Consider the following 27,122-nt stretch of genomic DNA (forward strand, 5'->3'; position numbering starts at 1 on the left):
ATATATATATATATGATTAAAAACAATTACAAAAGCCTACAAAAAACAAAAAACAAAAAAAAAAACAATTACAAACGAAAAAAGTTATATGAAAATTAGCGCAGATAAGGAGGTGGCGGGGTTGTAACACAACAATCCCTTACAACCCCTTGTTATGACTCGTGTGTAGAAAATAATCTGCAATTGGACCACTAGGTAGGTAATTCCCTAAAATGGCGAGGATTAGGTCACAACAAAACTATGGTTGTCGTTAGATGCCATAACACGGATTTTTTAGTTAAGATATCACGTAACATAGTTGCCAACTTGCCATGCATATCATAGCATGCGTATTTGCATTGAATATTTGAAAATCAGAATAAATATCTAATTTTTGTACTTTCCTCTGTTTTATGTCTAATAACATATTAGCCATAATCTATTTATTGGAGGTTAACATATATTTTGTTCATTTGTTTCTTATGAAAAAGTTCATACTTTAGTTTTTGAGTTTGTAACTTCTGTTGTTACTGTAGAAGTTGGGGGAGACTCAAGAAAGAGTGATAGAAGGATAGCCTTCTGCATAAGAAGTTTTTTTTCCCTTAATTTTTATATGTATACTAGTTTTTAATTTAATTAATCTTCTCTATTTGTTACTTTTATAACAAGCTTAATTTAAATAATGAAATATACGGATCAAATTAAGAAAAACAATTGTCATGTGTGTATGGAAACTTAAAAATATTATTTTTTATCCGTATAAATGATAATGATTTTAAATTTGATCTTTATATTTTACGATAATTCTATAGTACTCTCACGGTGTTATAAACTGCGGAAACAAATTTAAAAACGATGGAACTAAATTATAAATCTTTATTTATAAAGACCAAATTAAAAAAAAAAAAATCACATAAGAATGAACAATTAAATGTTTTTATGTTATTTATATATATGTGCATTTCCCCTGCTATTTTTTTTTTTATTCCATTTATATGTCAAACGAAGGAGAGAAAAAAAGACTTTTGCATAGATAAATAAATTATCATGTATTGCAATTTTAACCATCACACCTATGTTTTGCTCCAAATATCTCATCATCGGTCATTCTCATGACACCCTGTTCCACTGACTATGAACTGCAGTCCAAATTGGAGTTGGAGATCAATATATATCACAGAAAAAGGAACCCAATTCACCCCAAAAAAAAAAAAAACAAAGAAGGGAGAGAGAAAAAAGAAAAAGGAATGAATTTTTTTTTATTTAAAATATTTCAATCGGTTCATTGCTTTGCAACTAATTCGATTCGGGGCGAGTGTAGGATTAAGATTTTAAACTCTTCCCAAAAATGATACTGAAAAGATTCAAATACATGCTCTCACTCCCACCTGCTTAGCTTCCATGCGACAACTGAACTATCATCATCTGGTCTAGAATACATTTCATATTGGAAAGGAAGTTAGTAGTTTACTTTGAAACTTGAATTAAATAAAAGGCGACCCTTATGATAAAAGGTGAGGCAACATCATATGCTGCCTCATCATGAATCTGTGAATGCTTTGTATGGGAGCCAATAACCTCTTTTTCCTACCCAAAAAATAAAGGAAAATCCATTCTGGGAATTTTTAAATTTTTTGTCAGCACATGTAAACTTTCTCACTGTCTTCTTGTGTTGAATATGGGGGATTTATGGGACCCTACCATTTCCTTGATGGAAGGGATAAGCAAACAGTATTCTATCATAGTGAGTGTTCTAAAGTGCACATCTCTACATAATCTGTTTTATGTTATTTTATTATCACAACCACAGAAAACGCTTACCAACTCTTGGGTGAGCCACAAGAAAGAGTTAAAGACCTTGATACATTGACAAAACTTGCAAAAGAACTCAACTTTAATTTATTACAAGGGCATGTTTTTGTGCTTGTTATATGCATATAAATGAAGCTTCTATAGCACAAAAATATATACAGGGGTTGTTAGCTTAAGATGACTAAGAAGTTCGAGTCCTTGATGGAGAAAGTGCTAGGTTTCAGCCTTCTATCTCTTGGTGGTTGCTTTGATAGTTGCTGTGACCACACTCAAGCCTATGGATTAGGGACTAGGATCTGGAACCTCAGTGATAGGCCAGTGGAGCTGCAGATAAGAGTGGGGTCAATACTGAAGAAGGTTCACACTTTGAAGCCAGGGTCTTCTAAGAGAGTGAAAAGTAAACGCATATACAAGGCCTATATGCCTTGTAAGAGTGGCAGTGATAGTGGGGGATTGAAGAGCTTGCTGTATTATTATGATGAAACTTGCCACCCTTATATTTGGATTCATGATATAGGGTGTGATTCCTTAAGGATGGTTAAGCAGCAGTATATTAGCCTTGAGGATTTGAGGGATTCTTCTGAGATCAGGATCTTAAGGGATCAGCAGAGAGGTTGCATATCTGTTCGTAAGAGGACTAGGTCAGATTTCTGCTGAATATGAATTTAACTCTAGCTTATTTCATAAGTTAAGTTTTTTTCATGGATGGGAAACATTTTTACTTCTTGCTTTTTAAGTTCCTTTATTGGGTCTTATTAATTGCAGAATGCAATGGTCGATGATTATGTTTAATTACTGCACCTTTGAAGTGTTGGTTTTTGGCACATTTTAAGTTGTTTTTGTTATGACACATGGTCAATTGGGATGAATATTATTGACAAACAAATCGGAGGATGAATCATAGTTGAAATCTAATGGATTTACTTTGTTAATGTCTTGATTACTTGTGTGGTACCAAGAAATATTTCTCCTTAGATTCTATTAAAATTCTTGCCCTTTTTTTTTTATCCTTTTCTGAAATTACAATACTTAAAAAAAACAAAAAAAACTTTTGACTGTACAAAAAACTATGCAGAGAAGAATCAAAGAACGTTTGTTAAAAGAGTAGGACATGTATGAGTCAAATTTATTTCAATGGATTTCCATATAAAAGATTTATTTTACTCCAACTTTTATGAGGTTTGGTGCACACCTACACTTTTCAAACACATGGATTGACCCAAAGGGTCAAGTGTGTATACACTATACTATCAAAGGAGGAGAGTTTTGACATTAAATTTTAAGTGGTCCAAATCAATAAAAATGTGACAATTAATCGGGAGAGAAAAGAGAAAAAAGAGTAAAAAGAAATTTTTATATAAGTGTCAAATTCTCAACGAAAGAAGCACACGGGACAGGACCACTAAATTTTTTTCCCTATCAAAGGCACTGAAATTCTGTAAATTGTGCTCAGCGGCCCCTGTTATACTGATATCCAAGGCTACCAACCATTTGCTTATAAGAGTAAAACTCTACTAAAAAGTAAAAATGCTAAAAATCTGGCAGAGATAGATCATCATAAGTTCTCTTGAACAGTGAATAATATATTTGTCAACTTACCCTAACCTTCTCAGTTCTCAGCAACAAATTCATTGGTTTATTGAAAGTCAAGTAAACTCATCCAGCAACTTAATCTATAAATTTCTAATTGGAAGCAGAGGATGACATCTCTATCGGGTGTTCCTCCTAGCCCAATAATTCCTCCTAGCCTAAGGATAATTGAAATTGCTCTGGATTAGACGCGATATATTTTGAGATCAGGTTTTGGTCGCGCTTTAAGTTGGTCTAACCTATATTAAAGCCACAAATAAAAATTTATAATTTTTTTTTCTGACAATTAGAGTGAATGAAATTAATAATTTTGCATAAACTGGTAATATATTTATAAATATAATTTGTTTCACAATATATATTGTAAAACATTCATTTTATTTTTATTTCTTATTTTTAAAATTTTGACTTAACTAAACAAAATATTTAAATATGTACAATTTGTTTAAAAATCAGATTTGCTTAGTTTCAACTAGCTTGGTTTAGTCCGTAAATTAGCATAATCAGCATATTAAATTAGGGTCAGGTCAAGTTAAACCGAGCCACTAATATCACAATCATTAGTTTAAAGTTGGAACTTGGGAACATGAATACAAATCTATTTCATATGAGATGAATCCTCACATATATTATTCAATATGATTATGTCAAAGAAAATGATTATAACCATATAAGTATGAATTAATAATAATAAGATAAAAAAAAATATTAAGATAAAATTTTCTAAAATTATTACCGTTGATTTGTTTATTAATCATTAAAATCTTCTCACATAACATAATTATATTCAATAACACATGAAAGATCCATTTCTATTTCATACCTATGTTTCTCGAAAGGGAAAACAAAATGTCATACACGTTTTGCAAAATGATAATGGCGATTGAATCACTAAAAAAGCTGATCTTGAGAATCTCACTTGCCAACATTACCTTTTATAAACCTTCCACACCTCGAACCTCTCGAATGATTCACAATGAAATCACAATTTTTCTTTTTTTAATTGAAATCAATTGTAAGTAGCTCAACTCCTATCACACTACTCCCATAAAGTTCGGCTACACCCAAAGTGTACCCTGCGTACCATAAATCTTCTGAACTTGTATTTAACACAATACCGCATCAATATCAGGATCTGTACGGCAGTGCAGTGCCTATATAATGTTACAGATAGGAAAGTAAATTAAATTCATTCAAATACGAGCCATAGAATCTAGAGTTGACAAAAGCATGCACGGAGGAAGAAGCAGAAAACCCTCCAGCCTAGCACTTGACAGATTGATTACATAGGGCATGTCTGAAGGAAACTTGCTTTATGAGATTCTGGAGGCTGAGCCTCTCATATGAAATGGCTGTATTATAGATTAAATCATGACATAAAATGTAGCACCAAGTTGTTCTTTTCCCTTTTTTTTTCTCAATGACTTTTAATCCTGTATACTCCAATTTGGATTTACAAATCTCTAAAGGAATGGAGAAATCGCTTCAGTTTAATGTTTGACCCTTCTAGGCAGGACCTGGCCCCATTGCAACTGCCCGCGCTCGTAACATTTCAGTCCTCTTGCTTCTCTCCATAACTTCCACCAACCATTCTGCACTTTCCCTAATCCCCATCCTGCAACATTTCAAAACAGACCCCCTTTAGTTTAGTGCTTCATTATATACTTTGCAGTTATTTTTCACTTCGAAGAAAATGTACTTTAGATATCTCCATCTTTATTGAAATGGTAATGGATCATCAGAGATCAAGCTTTGGTAAGTTGATAAAACTTCCTACTTACCCATCATATGCTGACACAGCTTCAAACATGTAAACTCTTTCATCCAGCTTTTTTAAATCTAGATACCGAGCAAGTTCTTCAGCTGATACTGCTTCAGGAAGATCCTGCAATCACAAGAATGTCAAGCAAGCGACCATCACTGTGTCAATTCACAGAGACAAGGAGAAGGAGGAGGATAATAAAAATTAGGAAACCGAGAATGTAGACAATAATGGTGAAAGAGTTTATAATCTTGTAAGGCTATATAAATCAAATTGGTAACAAAGCATTTGCTAATCTCTTATCTTTCCAAAACCAAAAGGAAAAATATCTTGTAAACCATACAGGTGCCTAGTGCTCAGATAGGAAGAAATGGTACCTCAAGGTATAAGGATATTAAACAAGACACTAAACATGTAAAGCAACAAGAATGAATACTGGACAAGCCACTATGATTGGTCTAGTGTTGAGGGATTTGGGTAGGTTGTATTAGGTTATGTGTTCAATTCTCACTTGTATAAAAAGAAAAGAAAAGAATGAATACTCAACTATATTAGAATTATTTGACCCGTTCATTAGAGTATAAGGCATGCTATACGGCTATACAGGACAGTGAAAGAATAGTTACACTACCTGCTTGTTTGCTAATATCAAAAGAGGGGCTCCTTGTAGATCCTCATGCCGAAGCACCTTTTCTGGTAAACAAGTCAGTTATTAAATCATCATTGTGCTATTTGATTCTCACATATCTACTATTATTGCAACTGCAAGCCAACACCTTAAAGAAGATATTTACTTATTTAAAAAAATACTATAATCAAATCTCACTAACCAAGTGCAGACTTTGCATCTTCAAAGCGTGTGGGACAAGAAGCATCAACAACAAATATTACAGCATGGGCCTCTTCATAATATTTCTCCCAGATTGAGCGAAGACCAAGCTGATAGGAGGGAACTTATATTAATATCTTATTACATATTTTATACCACCCCCTCCCCAACAAAAAGAAAAAAAATATAAAAAAGAACATAATATTAGGGGCGGAAACAGTATAAAGGGGGTAAAGTATTTCTTTTGCATCAAATGATACATTCTATTCCTGCTAGCATAAAGGATTACAAATAAAAATGAAGTACTGAATCAGTTGTCCTTGTCCATGCATATTGGACCACTTTTTCAATTACAAAATCTCCTTTGACCTTGCCAAATTTAACAAATGAACTCAAGCTTCAGACAGGGGAAGGGTAAAATTGATGGTCCAAATTGCATATTTCAAGTAACAGTTCTAATATATAGCCATAAACAAAGTAGCAGTTGTTAATTATTTGTGAAAGTTAAAATAGACAACAAAATTTAGTCAAACATTAAACCAGCTAATTTCGAAAAGATAGCATAGCTTTCCCAAAGAAAGTTTTGAAAAGTAAAATAGTTTCTTGTTCTTTCATTAATTGCATTTTAATATATAAAGAGAAAAAAATCTCCGGAACTATGTAGATGGTTAAGGATGACAATTAAACTAGGACCTCATGGACACTCGGAAAAATTACCTGTAATGGTAGGGTCTTTACCCCTCAAATCAGTTTGAGTCTGGGACGAGGTAATTACCCACAAAGATTTGTGGGAAAGGGTACAAATTTAGGTACTAATGTACTATAGTACCCACCCAGCCCCATACCTACAACTATATAGAGTATAATAAAAATATTTACATAATTAAATTTTTTTAATTACATAATAAAATATTCATATTCTTTGTTTTGTTAACTTTTCACAGATAACTTTCGTATTAAAATAGCTTCTTTTACTAGTTCTTAAAAAAAAGAAGAGAGAGAGATACAATAAGGTGGTGTTTGGTTGGGAGCTTTTCAGCGGATATCTATGTTTCTCAAGTATGGCTTTTAGAAATACCATGTTTGTTTCAACGTATTTTCACCAAAAACCCATCTATCAAATTTGTCTGGATTTATGAGAAACATAGATATCCGCACTGTTTAGAAACCCAATTTGAAGGTGGGATTTTTCGGAAAACCGGTTATCTGACTTTTAATGCACTGTTGATTTCATAAAGTTACCTAATTTTCCCAGTAAAGTTTTTCCCTACCAAACAACTTTTTTTTACATTTTTCTACCTATCTCACTTTATCTATCTTTCCAATCATTTCTCTATCTATTACATTTCCCTACTATTCCAAAAACATTTCCTCAACCAAACGCCCCCTAGAGGGAGAGCATATTCTATTTAACAAAAACACAGGTAATGGATCTGGGTCCGAATAAGTACCAATTGGGTATGGTTATGGGCATTAAAGTTGCTACTTGTAAAGGTATGGGTTTGGGTACAGGTCTTTTTCTTAAACGCAGTTATGGGCATGGATACTCTAGTACCATCCCCAGACCCTACACATTGCCCTCCCCATTGATGGTTATTGTTTAAGCCGTCAATTTCTAGAATGAAAAATTTTTAGCAAGCAGTTCATAAAGCTAGGATCAATGAATAAAACTACTTTATGAAAATAAACCAACAATTCATCCTAATAGCATAATTATAGAACTTACAACGATAAATACAGCCTATTTATTTCCCATACCTGACCTCCTAAGTCCCAGAACACAAGTTTTCTATTTGCCACTTCAATACGACCAATATTCAATCCGACGGTTGGAACAATTCGATCAGGAGAAAGGCCTTCTGAGTTTGAGTATACTGACTTCGTCTTCTCCAGCAAAGTCTACAAAATTATGTATTACATAGCAATTCAGAGCAACTCAACAAAGTTCAGTAATTTTTTAAAATATGGCATTTGAAAGATGTATTACCGTTTTGCCCGCCTTGTCAATCCCCAGAATGAGTACATGAAGTTCAATCTTGCTGAACAGGTACTTCCAAAGTCCATAAAACAATGAAAACATCCTTGTCTTGTTTAAACGAGCTTTTTATATTTCCCCTCCCAACCTTCAAGAATAGAACTAAGAAGAATATGAAGTTCATGCAATGCTACTTGATAGCTCGTACACTCATCATCAGTTCACAATTTCGTTAACATTCAGAGTTCCTGTGCAAGTACAGGTTGTAAGCTGCCTTGAACAAGCATGACTCTAAATAGAAATACCCTCTTTCTATTTTAAGAGTTGCATCACAAAATTCCAATATTCAATTTGGCAATGCACAAATCTGATTGAACAATATAAACCACAAAACAACTTCTTTTTCTTTTTTTCAAATTTTCAATAAAGCAATTTCTGGATAGCAAGATACATCACTATATCTAATTTGACACTTATCAATTAGATCTCACTGTCGCTTCATTCATATACCTACCTACACCTACTTGCATGATACAAATACTGATGATATATAAGACTGAATTTTCCAAAAACTTCTGAAAGAGATGCAAAAATGTGAAAATGGAAGGAACGAATCAGAAAGGAATTCCAATATACTGCATGGTGGTAATTCGACAGAGCCAATTCAGTTTGTAACAGATCCGGGAATTGAGGAAGGGAGAAAAAAAAACAGAAGAAGAGAAGGGGGAGGTTGAATAGCTTTACCGGTGTTGATGACGACGACGAACGGCGGTAGACGGTGATTGAAGAAAGATCCGATGACGGAGGAATCGGATCAGAGTTGCGGATTTCGCTTTCTCGAAGCTCTCTGTTTCTCGAAAGACAACTGTTAGAAAACCAAGTAATTATAAAAAGGCCAAACTAACATTTTTGGTGCTCTAAAAAATACATATTACATTAATTTAGTTTTTCAAATATGTATGACATCAAATTAATCTGATGATATCTGAGTTTAATAAAAACACTATTTTGATAGTATATTAAAATTTCATTAAAGCTGAGTTTAATAAAAACACTATTTTGATAGTATACTAAAATTTCATTAAATTGATTTAAATGTCATTAATTCTTAAAAACTAAATTGATATCAATATTATATTTTAAACAAACATTGTAGTTTAATTTGTATTTTATTTTTAGATTTCTCCATCAATTCATCTATTATTTGACTAATATGGTTGAGTGGAGCATTGTGACAAAACTCTTTTTAATTCAAGATTAATTGACCTGTGCTAATTCATCTACGGGTTTGGTGATCCAAAATAGTTTAATTAAATCTAAAAGAATATTGTCTTTGTTAAGTAATTAGGAAAATAGAAGTAGCTACTTTACTTTCTTTTTTTTGGTATCCTAGCTACTTTTTTTTTTTGGTGAGGAGTATCCTAGCTACTTTACTTTCTTTATTAATGTTTAGTTTGTACTTTTTTTTTTAAAAAAAAGTTCTTTAAAATAGCATATCAACTAAAATGATTGTTCGTAGCTGTAAAGCTTTAAAATTAAAGCTTAGATTTTAAATTAAACGTTTCATTATAAATAAAACATATTACTTAATATTTATGTTTCCTTATTAATGTAAAAATTTAAATTTATATTCATTTTTGTTCATAAAAAAAATACTAAAATATCTGAATTTCACTCGAAATTTTTTAAATGAACCAATATATATATATATATATATATATATATATATATATATATATATATATAAATTCTGAAAAGATATTTAACGTTTTAGAGTTTAGTTATATCATAGGGTTGATAAGGAATTCAATTTTTATCAAATGATGATAACTCAACTGGAGCATAAGAATTAAGCAGGTGAGAATAAGAATATTTGCTCGAACTTCAGATTAGTTCAGAGAAAACCTATGAAATTACCGGGAGAGATAATCTCCAAAAAAAGGGAGTTTAATTTTTTAATTAAAGTCTTGTATTTTTTTTTAAATTGATTTACTTAGCTTGACTAAGATTAATTAGGTATAATATTTTTATATACTGATAATCTCTACATAAAAAATATATACTTAATTGTATTAATTATTTTCAAAATAATTAGTTTTATTATTCTATTATTACATATAACTAGTTAATATTTGATGCTTTGAGCGTCTATTTTTAATTTAGGTAAGATATAAAATAAAAAGTATTGTTAGAAGATATTTTCAAAATTATAAAAAAATATACATAATTACTTCAAGAAAATTAAATAACATTTAATTAAAAAATATTTTATTATATTTTATAAATGATAAAAAGAAGAATCAGAAAAATAAAATTAATTAAACAAAATTAAAAAAAAAAATATATAATAATTTTTTAACTAAAATTTGATAAAAATAAATAAATAAGTGAAATGTTATACTTACAACTTATTTTTGTTTACAACTTTTTACAACTAATATTTTAACCGTTGATTTCCGTCAATCAACGGTTATCATTTATGGCAAAATAAATATTAATTAATGAGTTTGATTTGCGAAAATAATAACCGTTGATTGACGAAAATCAACGATTAAGATATTGGTTATAAAAAATTATAAACAAAAATATATTGTAAGTATAACATTTTCCAAGAAGATGTTTTCTTTTTAAAAATAAACATTCAAAATATGGAGAGAAAAAAGAATTCTTTTATGATAGTCAATACATCTAGATCCTGTAGACTAATAGTGGTATCCTACTGGTTAAGGAAACTTAACGCGTTAATAGGTGTACAAGTACAACAAATACAATGATTAGCTATGATCGACCTGAAACTATAAATTTTTTTACTTATGGTGTTCCATTTTTTTTGATATTTTTTATATTTTAATATTTATTGCAGAGACTTAATAACAGATTTAAAAATTGCGTTACATTGGATTTTTAGTTTCAACTATTAAATTTATAGAATTACGATTATTATTTTATTGAATTTAATATAGATATTTGAGATATCTTATATTTCTTTATAAAATTAATGAATATTATAAGTTTAATTTTATTTTTATTAAATTATTGAATATTAAATATAATATATATTATATAAATTAAAATTATTATTTATTATCAAAATGTGTATAAAAATATAATATTTTTAAAATTATGTGATGGAATATCATGTAGTGTCATATATGATATTCGGTGTCAGGTGAAATATATATGATATATGGATTCGCTTTTTTGCGGCAGATAATTTATCTGCAGTAAATTTAATACGACGTCGTTTTAAAGCAGAAATTATGGTATTTTTGAAATTTTAATTTATTTCAGGAGTATTATAGTCTTTATAATTATAATTATTTAATTTTTTAATATTAAAATGATATCATTTTAAAAATAAATACAAATAATTTATTTGTATTAACGCAGAAATATTATTCTGATGATATATTTATCCAATTTTCATTTCATAAAAAGTTAAACAAAATAGAGAGTAAAAGTGACGTGAAAACAACGTTGCGATTTATGGCAAGGTAACCAGGCTTTATGCCATGGTTAGGTTACCTTACCCTTTACCAGGCATCAAAGAGTAAACAATGAAAAATAAGGAACACTGAAGAAGAAAGGGCAAAACAAAGAGAAATCTATTGAAATTGCAAAATAAAGAATTAAAAAAAAAAAGTGGATTCCTCACCGCAATTTCTCATTGAGCACGCAACAAATTCAGAGCTTTTATACTTTTCTCTTTTTCTTCAACAAAACACACACCACACCAAACCTCGTTTCTTCTTCTTCTTCTTATTATTATTCTTCTTCACCGATTTCATCAATCACATGGGTATTTCGTGGAGTAGTAGTAGAAGAAGAAACAATTTCATTCAGAACCCACCTCCACCACCGGCACTGCCACCTCCTTACTATTATTCTTCAGCATCTCATCCTCCTCCTCCTCCGCCGCCGCCGCCGCCTCCTCAGCCGCAAGGTTACTTTTTTCCGTCAACAACACCTTACACCCCACACTCAACTAGCTATGTCACTCCCCCTGCTTTGCCACCACCACCTCCTCCTCAGAACCATTCATTCTATTACACCAATCCCAATGGGTACAACAACTATACCAACTCTATGATGGGTGGCCTTCATTGCCACCCTTTCTATGTGAATCAGAATCATGGTGGTGGGTGGGGTGCAGTTCGTCCTTCTGCTGCCACTGCATCATCCACCCCACCTCCTTATGTTGATCATCAAACTGCTAAGAAGATCAGGAACTATGTCAATGTTCATAAAGACACCTTGCGGCTTGAGATTGATGAGCACAACCCTGATCACCACCTCGTTTCATTCGTTTTTGATGCTCTCTATGATGGCAGGTGAGGAATTCTTCTTCCTAAATTGGATTGGCTTTATGATTTAGTACTGCGCTGTTTGGATGAATCGTTATTTTCTTAATCAATCGTTATTTGCTTCTTTTTGAATGCATATATGTATGTATAAATCCATCAATCATGCAGAACAGGTAGGAAAGCTCTGCAAAATATATCTATGTTTATACATGTGTACACAATTATGTTTCCATCATTTGAAAAAAGGTTCCTTGTACGCGGTCTAAAGCTATCAGTAACCACTTCCTTTTTTGTGGATAAAGTGTTTGCTTCTGTTAGAGTAGTTATTAGTATAGTTTAGTGTATATAATAGAATAGACCCACGTCTTGTGGGCTTAGCTCTTGTAGTCTCTTTAAATAAAGAGCTCTTGTACATTGTAACACACAATTATTCAATATACCATTATTCTATTATTCAATCTCAAGTTGGTATCAGAGCTGGTTGTTCTGGGGACCCTCGCTTCCGCTAAAACCCTAAGCCCACTGCTTAGGTATTCTCTTCTACTTTGCCGTGCATCCTTCTGGCAAGTTTTCTTCTACTCCGTGCATCCTTCCGGCTTGTTTCTGCAACTGTCAAAGTTACTGTTCACACCGAAGTACTGGTCATCGTCCGTACAGTCACTGTCCACACCCCGTACAGTTACTGTTTACGTCCGTGCAGTCACTGTTCATGTCGCCGGAAACACTGTTCAACTTGCCGAGTTACTATTCATCGCCGGAAACACTGTTCCGACATCCTTTTTTGGTCATTTCAGAAAAGAACTGTTTGGTTTTTCCTCTTCTTTCCAGATCTGTTCTTGGTTCTTCGTGGGTCACTTGTTTGGCACGTGTTCCCTCTTGTTCGACTATCCAGTTGATCCGATTTGTTTTGTTTTGCAAGTTTTTATTACATTCGTGATGGAAAAATCATCTCCTGCTCATGATTCATCTTCTGTTGTTTATTCCCCGGATCTTGTTTCTCGTACTGACACTCGCGGGAACAGTGGATGTAGTCAAAGACCTCGTTGTAATTATTGTTAGCAACTTGGTCATTTTGAGGAGGGTTGTTACATGAAGTATCTTTACCTGCGACCTTCTTATGTTGCGAATATAGTTCAGTCAGATACTCCTTCATCTGGTTTTGTCTCTCTCTCTCCTGCAGAATATGCAGCACTCCAAACTCTTCTCAAGAAGGCTTCTCCTCAGTCTCAGCCTTCTGCTCCAAATACTGGTAATCCCGTTGCTCGTGTTTCTCCTTCTACATCACTTGGCCCTTGGATATTTGACTCAGGTGCTACCGATTATCTCTGTGGTAATAAGGAACTATTTATTTCTCTTACTTATTCTGATTATTTACCTTCTTTTACCCTCGATGATGGAACCAAAGCCCCAATTCGTGGGATTGGACAAGCTTGTCTGACCTCTACCTTGACCTTGACATCTGTTTATTACATCCCTGGCATCCCTTATAACTTAATTTCTGTTAGTAAATTGGTCCACTCCCTCACTTGCACCATTACTTTCTCTAACCATTCTGTTTCTGTGCAGGATCTGGGTACGGGGAAGATGATTGGAGAGAGTCGTGCGTCACGGGGCCTTTAAGTGTATTTTTCTTGGTTATGCTCGTTTTCAAAAGGGTTATCGTTGTTATTCTCCTGATCTTAAGCGTTATATTGCTTCTGCTGATGTCACTTTTCTTGATCAACAACCCTTTCATTCTAACCCATCTCAGTTGCCACAGGTTGATCTGGTTCTTCCTATTCCTTTTCTTGACTTGTTTTTACCAGTTGTAGGTGATTCTCTTCTAGAGAAAAGTGCCTCCATCCCTGAGGATCGTCCTTTTCTCACCTATCAGCGTCTTAGAAAGTGCCTCCTGCGGACTTAACCCTTGATGAATCATCGCCTTCTCCTATCACCTCTTCCCCTCCAGCTCCTACTCCAGAGGCTCTTCCTATTGCCCAAAGAAAAGGTATACGTACTACGTGTAACCCTTATCCTCTTTATACCTTTTTAAGCTATGACCGTCTTTCTATTACTTATTTCACCTTTGTTTCTAGTCTTTCTTTTATTTCTATTACTAAGACCACAGGTGAAACACTTTCCCATCCAGAGTGGCGCCAAGCGATGCTTGATGAGATGACTGCTTTTCATTCCAATGACACTTGGGATCTTGTTCCTGTTCCTCCGGGGAAGTCTATTGCTGGTTGCCGGTGGGTCTTTAATGTTAAGGTTGGGCCTGATAGCCATGTTGATCGTCTCAAGGCGCGCTTAGTTGCCAATGGTTTTACTCAGATTTTTGGTCTTGACTATAGTGACACGTTATCTCCTATTGCTAAGATGGCGTCTGTCCGCATTTTTCTTGCCCTCGTTGTTGTTCGTCACTGGCCACTCCTTCAACTAGATATTAAAAATGTTTTTTTTCATGGTGATTCACAAGAAGAGGTTTACATGGAGCAACCACCTGAGTTTGTTGCTCAAGGGGAGTCTGGAAAGGTATGCAGACTTCGTAAATCCTTATATGGCCTCAAGCAGTCTCCTCGGGCATGGTTCAACGGTTTCATTTCTGTTGTTCAGGCTTTTGGCTTAATCCGCATTAAGGTCGATCATTCTGTGTTTTATAGGTTCACATCTCTTGACTAGTGCATATATCTATTAGTGTATGTTGATGACACTATTCTCGCTGGAAGTGATCAAGCAGGGATTCACTAGTTAAAACAGTATTTGTTCAATCAATTTCAAACAAAGGATCTTGGTAAGCTTCGTTACTTCTTAGGGATTGAAGTGACACAGTCTAGACAAGGAATTTCTATTTGTTAAAGGAAATATGCCTTGGATATCCTAGAAGAGACTAGTATGTTGGGTTGTAAGCCGGTTGATACACCCATGGATCCTACTATCAAATTACTACCTGAACAGGAAGAGCCATTATCTGATCCTGAACGTTATCGGGGGTTGATTGGGAAGCTTAATTATCTTACTGTGACTAGGCCGGACATTTCTTTTGCTGTTAGTACGGCTAGTCAGTTCCTTGACTCTCTTTGTGATTCTCATTGGGATGCTGCTGTGAGGATCCTCCGGTACATAAAAGGAGCACCAAAGAAAGGCTTATTATATTCAGATCAGGGAAATACAAAAATTTGTGGTTATTCAGATGCCGATTGGGCAAGATCACCCTCGGATAGGCAATCTACTCCAGGCTATTATGTCTTTTTTGTAGGAAACCTGATTTCTTGGAAAAGTAAGAAACAAACTGTTGTTGCCCGTTCTAGTGCAGAGGTCGAGTATCGTACAGTGGGATTGCTACCTGCGAGCTAATCTGATTAAAGCAGTTGATTCAGGAGCTCCATTTTTGTGAATAGAAACAACCCATGACTCTCATTTGTGACAATCAAGTTGCGCTACATATATCATCTAATCCTGTATTTCATGAGAGAACCAAACATATAGAGATCGATTGTCATTTCATTCGAGAAAAGATTCAGTCAGGAGAAATCAAAACGGCATTTGTCAACTCCAATGATCAACTCGCGGATGTTTTCACTAAAGCTCTTAGAGGTCTTCGGGTTGAATACATTTGTGGCAAGCTGGGTGCTTACAATATATACGCATCAACTTGAGGGGGAGTGTTAGAGTAGTTGTTAGAATAGTTCAGTGTATATAATAGAATAGTCCCGTATTTTGTGGGCGTAGTGTAACACCCCGTGTATACCCGGTTTGTTATCATGTCATCGTATTAAGCTACCCTTAATTAAAAATGCGGAAATAACTTTTTCTTTTCAATTATGACGTCATTATCATTACCAAGTTAATTACTAAATCATTTTTCATAAAACATTGCCTGTATGTAAATTGCAATAAAAGTTAAATACACTGAATAACCTCATAACATAAATAAGTGAGTATCTAAGTCGCGGAACTACAACACGTAGTCCGGACAATATCCTGATACAATTATACAACTCAATTCTAAAATAAAACATAGTCAATCAATGTGGCATGGACAACCCCCATGCTCACCAAATAAGGCAACAAAGCCCAACAGAGTCTCAAGTCAAATAACCATATAAAGGCAGTAAACATAACCAACATCCAATCATAGTAGTATAATCAGCATGCATAAATAGTCAACTAAGCTCCGGCCTCCTGCCGCCCGAGGTCTCAACCCTCGAGATACCTGAACCTGAAAATGTGCTCCGAACGTGGGGTGAGATCTCTAAAAAGAAATCTCAGTAAGGCAAGGGGTCCTCAAGGGTCTCTCCACCCCAAGCTCACTTACATGTGCAATATAAGTTCTAAAAACAGTAAAACAATATAAGTTCCAAAATCAGTGCAATGCAGCAGAATAATCATGTCATGTGTGTCAACTATTCTACTCGCCAGAGAAATGCAGGATTTACATCAGTCTATTATCTACAATCAGTGCAAGACACCATTTGCACCCACCTACAGAATCACCCTATTGTATGTCTCCTACATACTTAGGCTTACCGTCTAGGTGGAACAACTCATGCATATCATAAGGCACTTGCACAAAGAGCTCAACAACATTTCAAATATCAAAACATGAAAACACATCATGCATATAAACCATCCCCCCATGGGGTATGGTGGAACCAACAATAGCTAAACCGAGGACACGAAAGCTTACCTCTCAAGCTATCCGTCCAAACCAAGAGTTCACACTGGCCCAAGGTCACCAAACAGTATAATCACAGTCTGTGTATACCAGAAACATCATCAATATCCATACTCTAAAGGATTCATTTCATTATGACAACATTTCCTCTTTCGTTTTCATCTTTTCTAGTTCATAATTATCAAGCATTAAGCCCCACCATTAAAGGTATTACTGTTTCCCAACAGTAACACAGGCTTCCTAGGACATCATGCCCAAATGGGGACTTTCCCACGCATTAAAACTGGTTTCTGGTCATTTTCACAGGGGGTAATCGATTACCAAGGACATGGTAATCGATTACTGAACATGGTAACCGATTACCAAAAACAGGGTAATCGATTACTGAATATGGTAACCGATTACCAAAAACAGGGTAATCGATTACTGAACATGGTAACCGATTACCAAAAACAGGGTAATCGATTACTGAACATGGTAACCGATTACCAACGAAAAGTAATCGATTACCACGCGGGCAGAACAGATTTCTTCAAAAAATTTCTGCATAATCCAAAGTGAAAATGGCTACCAATGATCCAAGATTTGGTTTTGACCCAAAACAGATATTCATTATCACTTATTAACCCTAGATTAACAACCCTAAGCTTGAATGATTAAAGTTATCTCTTTTCATGACACAAACAAGCTATTTTCATGAAATTTCAAAGGGAATGTTTAAGGTATACCTATGGGGGCTCAAAATCAGCAGAAAAATATGCTCTTGGAGCTCTCAAATCTGTCCCAAAAGTCAGGTTCTACAAAGCCACGAAATGGTGACCAAAGCTTGGTCCTTTCTCCACCAAAATGGCACCTTGAAGCTTCAAATGCCAAGTAAATGGTCACTGTTGAGATATATAAAACCATTAATGTAGCCTCACCCAATAGCTTAAGCTTTTGGTTGAATTGGTTCTTTACATGGTATCAGAGCCTCGGTGTATTAGGTTCGATCCTCACCGCCCCCCATTTTCTTTATACTGGAATTTCTTTCTTCGCACAGGTAGGTGGGCCTGTGCATCGTCCACCCTTCAAGCCCAATGGGCTCTCGTGTGAGGGGACGTGTTGAGATATATAAAACCATTAATGTAGCCTCACCCAATAGCTTAAGCTTTTGGTTGAATTGGTTCTTTACAGTCACCTCTCCAACCACTCAGAAAACAGCCCTCACACACTCAAGAAGAGAGGCTACCAAACTCAGAAATGCCAAGACTTTCACCCACCCAAGGCAAGAGCACACTCATACAAGGAACTTTTGTGAAGAAACCAAGAGGAAATGTGGTCTCTTGGTGCTTCAATGGAGGGAAGAAGGTGAGGGGATTGGCTGCCACCCAAGGGTTCAGAAATGTCACGTAGAGGGTGAAGAAACTGACCTAGGATCATGTGCCCTTGGTATTTATAGGTGCGCTTAAGTTAATCGCACAGTATTAGCGTTAATAGCTACGCTTATCCTTTTAATCCCAAACTTCATATTCTGAACCTAGCCATTTTTCTAAGATTTGTCATATTTTAATTTTAATTTTTCGCAACACTTTTTCGGTACGCATTTTCACGCTGTCAGTATTAGTTATGGCATCAGTTCTCATTATTTTGACTCCAAACTTGTTATACTAGTCCTATATATTATTCTAGTAATATATACACACTTTTCATAATTTTCCGAGATACTTCATCTCATTCTATTATTCTATTATTCAATTATTCAATCTCAAGTGCTTCCTTACATAGCGATTGTGTTTGGCACACAATCATCCTCATTCCGGCTTCTAATGTTCCTGAATATTTTTTATGCCTGAGCAATATGCTTATGTGATCCATATCTCAGCAATATGCAATCCTGTGATGCCCACCAGAACTTTCATAGATTGCCATTTTACTCATTCACCTCAAATGTCTAAGAATGTAAGGTAGTTTTCAGTTGTGATACTAATCATGAGGATCTTAAATACCATAACATGCATCTTATGCAATCTAAGATATCACTGACCGATGATATGACATGCAGATAATACACCTTTTTCTCAGGTGTACCTGTGTTGGAGACATCTCCCGTACATATGGAATGACAGCTCCTGTATTGTTTGGTTTCTGACTCTCTCTTCTCGGAAATGCATTGAAACTTAAACCAGTTTTTCTGTTTCTGAACAGCCTAAATGAATTTGATCTATCCGAAACTCATTTCAAAACATCAACACATAACCATACCTGTGCTTCTTTGTTTGCTTTGAATTTGATCAAATATTCAAAGCTTGTTTTTGTGTTATTAATTTTAATTGTATGAGAATTTTCGCTTTTATTTTTACTAACAATTTCTTCATCTGTGACGTTGATGTCCCTAAATGTCACATAAAAATTCTTAACTCTCCCATCTAAGGCCCATCGTCTTCTGCTTCTGCAAATGGGATTTTCTCCTTCGGTCAATCTTAACTTTTAGAGTAGAATGATAGTGGCTATGTTTTTTGAAATTGAGATTTTTTTGAACAAAAAGTAGAACAATAAAAGACAAATTCAGGGTTGCATGAGAATTTATGGAATTATATTATCAACTTTTGAGCTCACTAAGGTACTTAGTTATACCAATTCATCAATTCTAGCAATCTGGAGGATTAGATAGATTGTTTCTGACTCTGAAACTTATACCTCTGAAGACAAGGGACCATCTTGTACTCTGAAGTCTCTACTTGAATTAAAGTAGTTAGTTAGGGGCAAGGACTTCTCTCCTCTACTATTATGAGAATCCAGCAACCCACAAGCATCTTCCATTGTCAAACAATCATAAAATGACTGAGGTGCTATTTTGTTAGTAATGTCAAAACAGAGTCCTAATTTTCATATATAGGGAGCTGAGAAACAAAGAAGAGAGCAAGAAAAAGAACACTTGTGTTTTGATTTACCGAATCACAAACAAAGAACAAAAGAGAGAATTCTCCATCCAAGGGTTTCCCTTTTTGCAATTTAACCACTTTAACCACTTTTGTTTTGAATGCCTCTCTTCTATCCTCTCCTAGTATTTAAGCTAATTCCCTATGCGTAACATCTTTAACTGCCCAACCACTTTAGTTCTATAACTATTCTAACTATTCCTTGGACCCTATCAATGTCATCCCCCTTGAAGTTGAACCTTGTCTTCAAGGTGGGAGTTGGTGTTTCCCCAGCAAAATAACTTTCGCTGGTCATTGTTTTGCTGCCTCCCCATCACCCATTGCTTCGTCCTCCTACGTATCCACCGGGACAATCTCCTTCTCATCATCTAGTTGCTCGTCTTCCCCAAGATTGTGACTCAAACTCTTTTTTAGGCACCTATGCATGACCAGGAAGGTTGGCCACATAGAAAACATAGGCCCTCTTCTCTCCTTCAGGCATACTCCTGAACAAAGCTTGTTGGAGCTTCTCCAATCCAAGGACAGATCAGCTTCCTTTAGGATCTCAAACCAATGCCAAGTTATTCCCTCCACACAGATCTGAGCCAAAAGAACCTTTAGTTCTGGCGGAGTGCCTGAGAATGCGAGATAACCTTCGACTCTAGAGACCACTCGTAGGATCATCACCATATAAGGCCAGAAATTTGACAAGCTTTACAGTGAGACAATAACCCTCGGTGAGAGATAGTTGATTCCCGGTGCTATCTTGATTCTGCACTCTGCTGATTCCTATGCATTGAATGGTGATCTGGCGAACACGGTTGGTGCTAGATTCCTTTTTGCATGGCTACATTGGACTTGGTGATGTCCCTTGTGCTAGTTAGTAGTTATGAAGGAAGGTGAGCTTTGTTGAATGGTCTATCAGCTGAGTCATTTGTTCCTTCAACGTCGAGTCTGCGACCTCACCATTTGATCCTAATTACTCAGCAGCACTTTCTAATTTCTGAGAGAGGACTCAAAAGCTCCTGGTGAGTGCACATTAATGTAATCAAAACTAAAGAGAGATTGATTTAATGGATATTGAGGTTCTGAATACATAAAGTATAAGAAACGAAGTTCCCAACCAAGCAGTCACTACCTAGGCACTAAGCTATAAGTTGAACTATACCCAACGTGATCCATCCTCATGGAAATTGATACAGACCAACTTAAACAAGTAAAATTAACACACAAGGATCTCTGGAAATGAAATACGACTCTGGTATATTAATATGTCTGTTAAATCTGAGATACAATATAGTGACAATAACAGCCTCAAATCTCACAGCAAAAATTATCAGGCTACAAAACTGGAAAATGGAAATGAAATGAAATACAGAAAGATAATGATAGTGTGAAGCAGTTGGAGAGGCTCCACTCTCTCCCAAAGGAGAAAACCTTTGGTACAACGGGAGTACCTACATCCATACTAAAAAAGTTTTTGGGACTTAATGGGAAATATAAAAAAAAGCAGGGAGTAAAATGGAATTTTTTTACCTATTTAATAAAAAGGAGTACCGAGTTCGGTACTCTCGCTGTATTGAAGAAATTTCCCTCCCAAAAGGGTCCTAATCCAGATTCTCCAATTCGATACCTCACTCCTTTGCCTCCACCTATTTAACTAACTCTATGACCACTTGATGCTCCCCCCTTCCATTCTGTTGGGGGTTATTTTGGGAAAGTAATTCTGGTAAATTAGCACTTGAAGACCAAATCTTCCTATTTTTACCCCTTTTGTAGGTCTTCTAAGGTTGGTTCGTATCAGAAACCTTCCCTTTTATTCAGATGCACTTTCTCTCACCATAACTAACTTCCCTTCCCCTCGCACACTCAATGCACATATTTCTTCCTAACTATATTTAGGCCTTGGGTTTAGGCCTTCAAGAATATACTTGTAAGGCCTTCTTCTTTGGCTAAGTCTCAACATTTTGAGCTGTGTTTGGATCCACAAAAAGACATATTTTAGTTGTACACTAGTCCAAGAAAATATTATCGATACATTACTAATGTCTAAAGTTGGCACATTGGTAATATACTTATGTATGTATCATTCATGAGAAGAAGAACCCAATACAACAATGTTCACAATTGCAACTGTTTGTGCTCTGAAATTTTGGTTTTGCTTACATTGATTGAATTATTCAAATCATTTCAAGTGCCAATGGAAGAACAAAAAGTAACCACGGTTTATGGTTTGAAGTTGCAATTAGTTTGATTGACTAGTTATATGAAATGATTGTTCTAAAATGAGAATATTTGAAGATTTGAGTGAATTTGGCATATAAAATGGAATGTCTTTGCTTCTCTAATTCCTTTACTCCTTGTATTTGTAATTTGCAGCATTAGTATCTACTACTTTGCCAAGGAAGAAGAAAAATGTAGGTTTGTTCCTCTATTTCCTGATGCATTTCAGCCAGTCAGAATCCCCTTTCAGAAAGGAGCTGGCCAGAAATTTGCTCAGCCTTCAGGAACAGGGATTGACTTAGGCTTCTTTGAGTTGGATGATCTTTCAAAGTCCTCACCTAGTGAAGATGTCTTTCCTCTTGTAATATGTGCTGAAACATGTTTGAGAACTCCCTCATCAGATGACACTCCTGATGATTCCATGCTAGATGCATCCCCTCACATGCAAATAACTCAAGGTGTCTTAGAGAAAAGCAATGGTGGTGGTCCTTTCCAGATTAAAGTAGTTAGGCAGATTCTTTGGATTGATGGTGTTCGATATGAGTTGAGAGAGTTATATGGTATAGGAAGCTCAGCAGCAACCGATTTTGATGACAATGATCCTGGGAAGGAGTGTGTAATATGCATGACTGAACCAAAGGATACTGCTGTCTTACCTTGTCGACATATGGTAAGATTTCATGCACTTGGATATTATGTATGATAATATTAGATGTGGTTCGTGCACATACATAACTCTGGGTAATAGCATCATTTGTATTTGCATGGGATTGCTTATAGAAAACCAAGCGTACTGTTAATCATTTTAAAAGAGTAAAATGGGTGCTTTGTGATCCTTGTATTACCTTTTATATTTTCTTCCTCTCCTGCCGCCTGATCTTATGTTTTCAAAGTCGTGAGCTCTTTGCATGTCATGTGATCAGGCATGTATTGTTTGATATCATGAAACACAATATAGTGTGTCAGCACTTATATATACCATGGGAGAAGCGGGTATCTAGTGCTTTTGTTTCTTCCTGACTCGAAGCGAATATTCTAATTGCTTGTTAGAGATCCTTACGGAAAGTTGCTATGTCACATCATGTCTGTATTTTATTTTACATTATATTCAATCTACTTTGATTTTTCTCACATTACATCTGTTGTATTTTGCAGTGTATGTGCAGTGAGTGTGCTAAAGCTCTGCGGCTTCAATCCAATAAATGCCCTATATGCCGTCAGTCTATTGAGGAACTTATAGAGATCAAGGTTAACAATGGTGATCAATGAGTATTTTCTCGTGATGCTAAGTTGAATTGCATGACATTTCCAATAAATTCCTTGGTTGTTTTGAAGAAAATTTCCCCCTTTTTACATGTCTGCAGTCAGGTTATATATATCAATTTTATTTTATTTTTGTAAATTTTAGTACATAATCTGTTTATAGTTCTTGTCTGTGACTGAAAGGTAATGGGTTTGAATCCAAGAAAATCTCTTTGCAAATATGTAAGGATAAGATTGCGTACAAGAATGACTCTCATCCCTACCCTCAATAGTTGAGGTTTAATGGGGAGTGGTTTAATCTGTCTATAATTTTTGTATGATGTGTTTGAGGGAAAATTAGATCATATGCGCTCTCTGGGTGATTGAATGTTGCTCCCGTGTCATCTATATTGTACAGGTGATCATGTTTCCATAGTTTTGTCTGTGTGGTGTTTCAGAGATCATTTGCCTAGTGTTTGCTGAACAAGGGAGAAATAAAATAACACCTGATTTGGTTGCTGGAAAACTTCCTTTATTTATCATGAAGGTGAAGCTTCTTCCCTACTGAATTATGTGTGAAAGCTATCACAGATTTAATCATGTAGTCATCAATCGATGTTTGAACCAGTTGGTACAGTCTCATTAACGTGACGTGAAATATTGAATACAAAGAGAAGGACTAGGTGTTGGACGTTCTTTTTCTTCTATTTACTAGCGAGAGGTTAAACTAATCCAAATTTGTCCCTGCCCTCATCCCTTCTACATTTCCTCTCCCAAATATAACTAGATAATGAGGTACAGGTATGATGCTTTATTAGCGCTTGTGAGCTATTATATATTGTAACTTTGTAAGGTCCTGCTTGTTTGGAAGGAGGTATGAATGAAAGGAAGAGAGTATTACACTTTTACTTTTTCCTCGTTATTTTGTGCACATCTTGTCCTTTTTCGATCCACCCGAATCTCAATGAAAATTGAGTTTTAGTAGAATGTTTTATGCCTAAACGTTGGGAGGACACCTTTTATCTTTTATACCTTCATCGATTGTTACATGTAAATGAGATAGTAGATCAGTGGTAATAAGTGTAAAGTAAAGATATTTTATGTGTAAAAAAAAACTTTTGAACCACAGATTTCTGGTTGTGCTTCTTGACAAAGAAATATAATAATAGGAGGGTAAAAAGCAAATGGGTGAAAATTGATATATAGTTTAGCTTTTGCAGAGCGAAATTGGATCTTAATTTTTTAAGAAAAATGTATCACATATGCCTAAATATCTTATAGCTTTATTTATTTCATTCATTCAACTGCTAGACCAGCAAAAGAAAAGGCTGGGAAGAGGTTAGGAAGAAAGTTTCTGGTGAAATGTCTTTGGTTTTCAAAATCCAATGGAAGTTTCCATTCACCAAAGGAAACTTCATACCCAATGATAGATATGAAAAATGTGAGCCAGGGAAACTCAAACAAGAATCTGATCACAAAATAAGCCATTTTGTGCCAAACCACAGATAATTCAATTGGATTTTTCCATATTCTCAATTCTTATTGTTGCTGCAATAGGCAACTTGCCTTCCCATGTTTCTCCGGAACCCCAATTTTTTCTGTGAGAACAATTTTACTTCAGATAAGATTGTCAGTGCATTTGCCAGATGATACTCACTATTGGAGAAGAGTCAACTCTTAGAATTTAAGAGCTTATTCGATGAAAAGTACACAGATGCTATCTTAGTACAAGCTTTAGTTCTCATTGGTGTCAAAGCCTGCGCCCAATATAGTAACATATGTACAAAAACTTGACCTGCTTGTCTTTGGTCTAGCAAAAGAGAAAAAGTTGAAAACCAAGAAAGAGGGTAAGGTACCAAACTACCCAAAGTTCATCTTAACTCCCTACAACTTTCAAGACGAGCTACTCAATATTTTTGGTATCTTGTGCAACCTTTTGCAAATAAAGAAGTAAACCAACTCTCAAACTCAGAAAATGCCTGAATATACAGACCAAAGAAAAAAAAAGAGGGATATAGATATTCATCTATCCTTAAATTGCAGGGCTGTCTTTAGCATTTGCTTCTTTTTAATGTCAGTGTGTATGGAATAATGATAATAATTAAAGCATGTGCTTGATGTCTTCAAACTTCCATAGTATATAGAACAAAACGATGGGAAATAGTACAAGAATCATAACTTTTCCCTTGTGGTAAAAGCTTCTCAACACCTACACTCTATTATTAATTTCCCATACTATGCTAAAATCTAGTGCTATGAAGAAGAAGCCATGTGTGAGATGCAACTGCAACTGTACTCTTCTTGGTGAGGCTCAATAAATAGCCCCCCTTCTTAATTCTCGCTCATCCATCACTGTCCAAATTAAGGCCATGTGGTTGCTCATGTGAAGCCTTCAACGTAAATAGCAATGGCTTTGCATGGCTGCCCAAGTCATTACCCAATAGAACTTAAGAGACAAAATCAGTAAAATCATGTCCCCAAATATAGATGGGCCTATTCAACTCAAATATGAATTACCCCTCACTTCTTCACTTATGCAAAATCCATGTTATCAAAGCTGTGCCTGTCACGATCATATATGTAGCCAAGTTTTTTTTTTTTAATATATATTTGTGGATTTGTTGGTGTTTGAAGTCAGACCAAGTCCACAAATGATCCTCCATACCTTTTCTTTAGTCTAAGATTCACCATGCCCATCAAACAGAAGGTTTTGCATTATATGTACAAATTAGGCTCTGAGCACAGGACAAGTAAATTGACATACTTGGTTCACTTTCATCTAGTGGGGTTTCAATTATAGCCTCATTCAATTATAACAGGACAAGTATCCAAAGGGTCAGCTAGTAGGGCACATGCATGATTTAATCAGAAGAAGAGCTTTGTTATTATTGTCAACATGACCTATATGGCTACTTGCTTTTTGAAAACCCATAAAAATGTGACTACAGACCACTCAGTTTTCATTTCACACAAGTTTGGCACCAACACATAAGGAAGAAGACCTCATAATTTCATAGGCGGCTGATTTTACATTTTACGTCAAAAAATAGTTAGACATTAATAATATGTAATTTATTTTTCTCCTTGTGGAAGAACATACATAGCTGTCTTCCAACTTTTAGGCCACCCTTTAGATGATCACATGGCAAATCTCTTTTAACATGGAACATTTCCTTCATTTGTTGATAACTAGGTATCATAGAGAGACATTCCATGTTTAAAAATTTAAATAACTTAAACAAGACTTAATATTCACGCTGATAATGGATATTTTATGATGTAGTCGATCTCAATTTTTTAAGTCGTTCTCAATTTTAATATGCGCAATTCTAAAAATAATTTGTTAATATGCACTTAAAATTGGTTTAGAATTGTGCATGTATCCGTACGTTATTTTAGGCGTATCTTTATTTTTATTGTTATTTTAATTACTTTCTTAATTTAGCGATGTTTAATGTTGATTGATTTGGAGAGCACTGAGCAGGCCTAAAAAATGCTGATTGATTTGCAATAAGTCATAATTATTTTTATAATATTTCCTTATGTTTAGGATTTTAAATTTTAAATTATTTGTAATTGGTCTAAAAAATGTTGTTTAAGAACCTTATTTTAAGAGCTAGATATTTTGTTATTTTGCTGGTATAAGTTATTCTATTTATCTTTTTTTCATGTTTATCTTACCTTTAATTCTCCAACATCATTATATCAAAATCTCAATTAACCTTTATCATTTCTCTCTCATCTTGACAGTGCCGTAACGACATCCAAGCCAGCAAGTGCCTTGGCACTTGGTTGTTTTTTTTTTTAACGTATTATATATATTATATAATTAATTATAATTAACTAAGATAAAAA

The 27,122-nt window shown here is 34.8% G+C and overlaps 3 protein-coding genes across 3 annotated transcripts; 2 read left to right on the forward strand and 1 right to left on the reverse strand.

Annotated features, from left to right (window-relative positions):
• The first annotated feature begins 1,801 nt into the window (after positions 1-1,801).
• LOC133293338 (uncharacterized) lies at positions 1,802-2,679 on the forward strand. Its single transcript, XM_061491886.1, has one exon. The coding sequence runs from the start codon at positions 1,969-1,971 to the stop codon at positions 2,446-2,448; it is 480 nt and encodes a 159-aa protein (XP_061347870.1). The 5' UTR covers positions 1,802-1,968; the 3' UTR covers positions 2,449-2,679.
• A 1,740-nt stretch (positions 2,680-4,419) lies between these two features.
• On the reverse strand, positions 4,420-8,829 carry LOC133293337 (uncharacterized). The gene is made up of 7 exons (XM_061491885.1): positions 8,692-8,829; positions 7,960-8,195; positions 7,731-7,871; positions 5,974-6,082; positions 5,775-5,836; positions 5,163-5,266; positions 4,420-4,996 (listed from the first exon to the last, which is right to left on the reverse strand). The coding sequence occupies exons 2-7, from the start codon at positions 8,050-8,052 to the stop codon at positions 4,888-4,890; spliced, it is 618 nt and encodes a 205-aa protein (XP_061347869.1). The 5' UTR covers positions 8,053-8,195; positions 8,692-8,829; the 3' UTR covers positions 4,420-4,887.
• Positions 8,830-11,501: 2,672 nt separating this feature from the next.
• Positions 11,502-24,136, forward strand: LOC133293335 (probable E3 ubiquitin-protein ligase LUL4). Its single transcript, XM_061491884.1, has 3 exons — positions 11,502-12,278; positions 22,182-22,695; positions 23,181-24,136. The coding sequence occupies exons 1-3, from the start codon at positions 11,743-11,745 to the stop codon at positions 23,292-23,294; spliced, it is 1,164 nt and encodes a 387-aa protein (XP_061347868.1). The 5' UTR covers positions 11,502-11,742; the 3' UTR covers positions 23,295-24,136.
• The last annotated feature ends 2,986 nt before the right edge of the window (positions 24,137-27,122 follow it).

The sequence above is a fragment of the Gastrolobium bilobum genome, unplaced genomic scaffold (genome assembly GCF_033153095.1).
Source record: "Gastrolobium bilobum isolate Gb01-03AN ecotype WA unplaced genomic scaffold, APGP_CSIRO_Gbil_v1 utg3209, whole genome shotgun sequence".
NCBI classification, from domain to species: Eukaryota; Viridiplantae; Streptophyta; class Magnoliopsida; order Fabales; family Fabaceae; genus Gastrolobium; species Gastrolobium bilobum.

Bases quoted from the DNA above. Each gene is read 5' to 3' on its own strand.
- LOC133293335 (XM_061491884.1), top strand. From the start codon at position 11,743: ATGGGTATTTCGTGGAGTAGTAGTAGAAGAAGAAACAATTTCATTCAG. The intron at 12,279-22,181 runs GTGAGGAATTCT...TGTAATTTGCAG, and splicing joins GATGCTCTCTATGATGGCAG to CATTAGTATCTACTACTTTG. The intron at 22,696-23,180 runs GTAAGATTTCAT...TGTATTTTGCAG, and splicing joins TCTTACCTTGTCGACATATG to TGTATGTGCAGTGAGTGTGC.
- LOC133293337 (XM_061491885.1), bottom strand. From the start codon at position 8,052: ATGTTTTCATTGTTTTATGGACTTTGGAAGTACCTGTTCAGCAAGATT. The intron at 6,083-7,730 runs GTATGGGAAATA...CCCTCCTATCAG, and splicing joins TCTGGGACTTAGGAGGTCAG to CTTGGTCTTCGCTCAATCTG. The intron at 5,837-5,973 runs GTTAGTGAGATT...CTTGTTTACCAG, and splicing joins AGATGCAAAGTCTGCACTTG to AAAAGGTGCTTCGGCATGAG.
- LOC133293338 (XM_061491886.1), top strand. From the start codon at position 1,969: ATGACTAAGAAGTTCGAGTCCTTGATGGAGAAAGTGCTAGGTTTCAGC.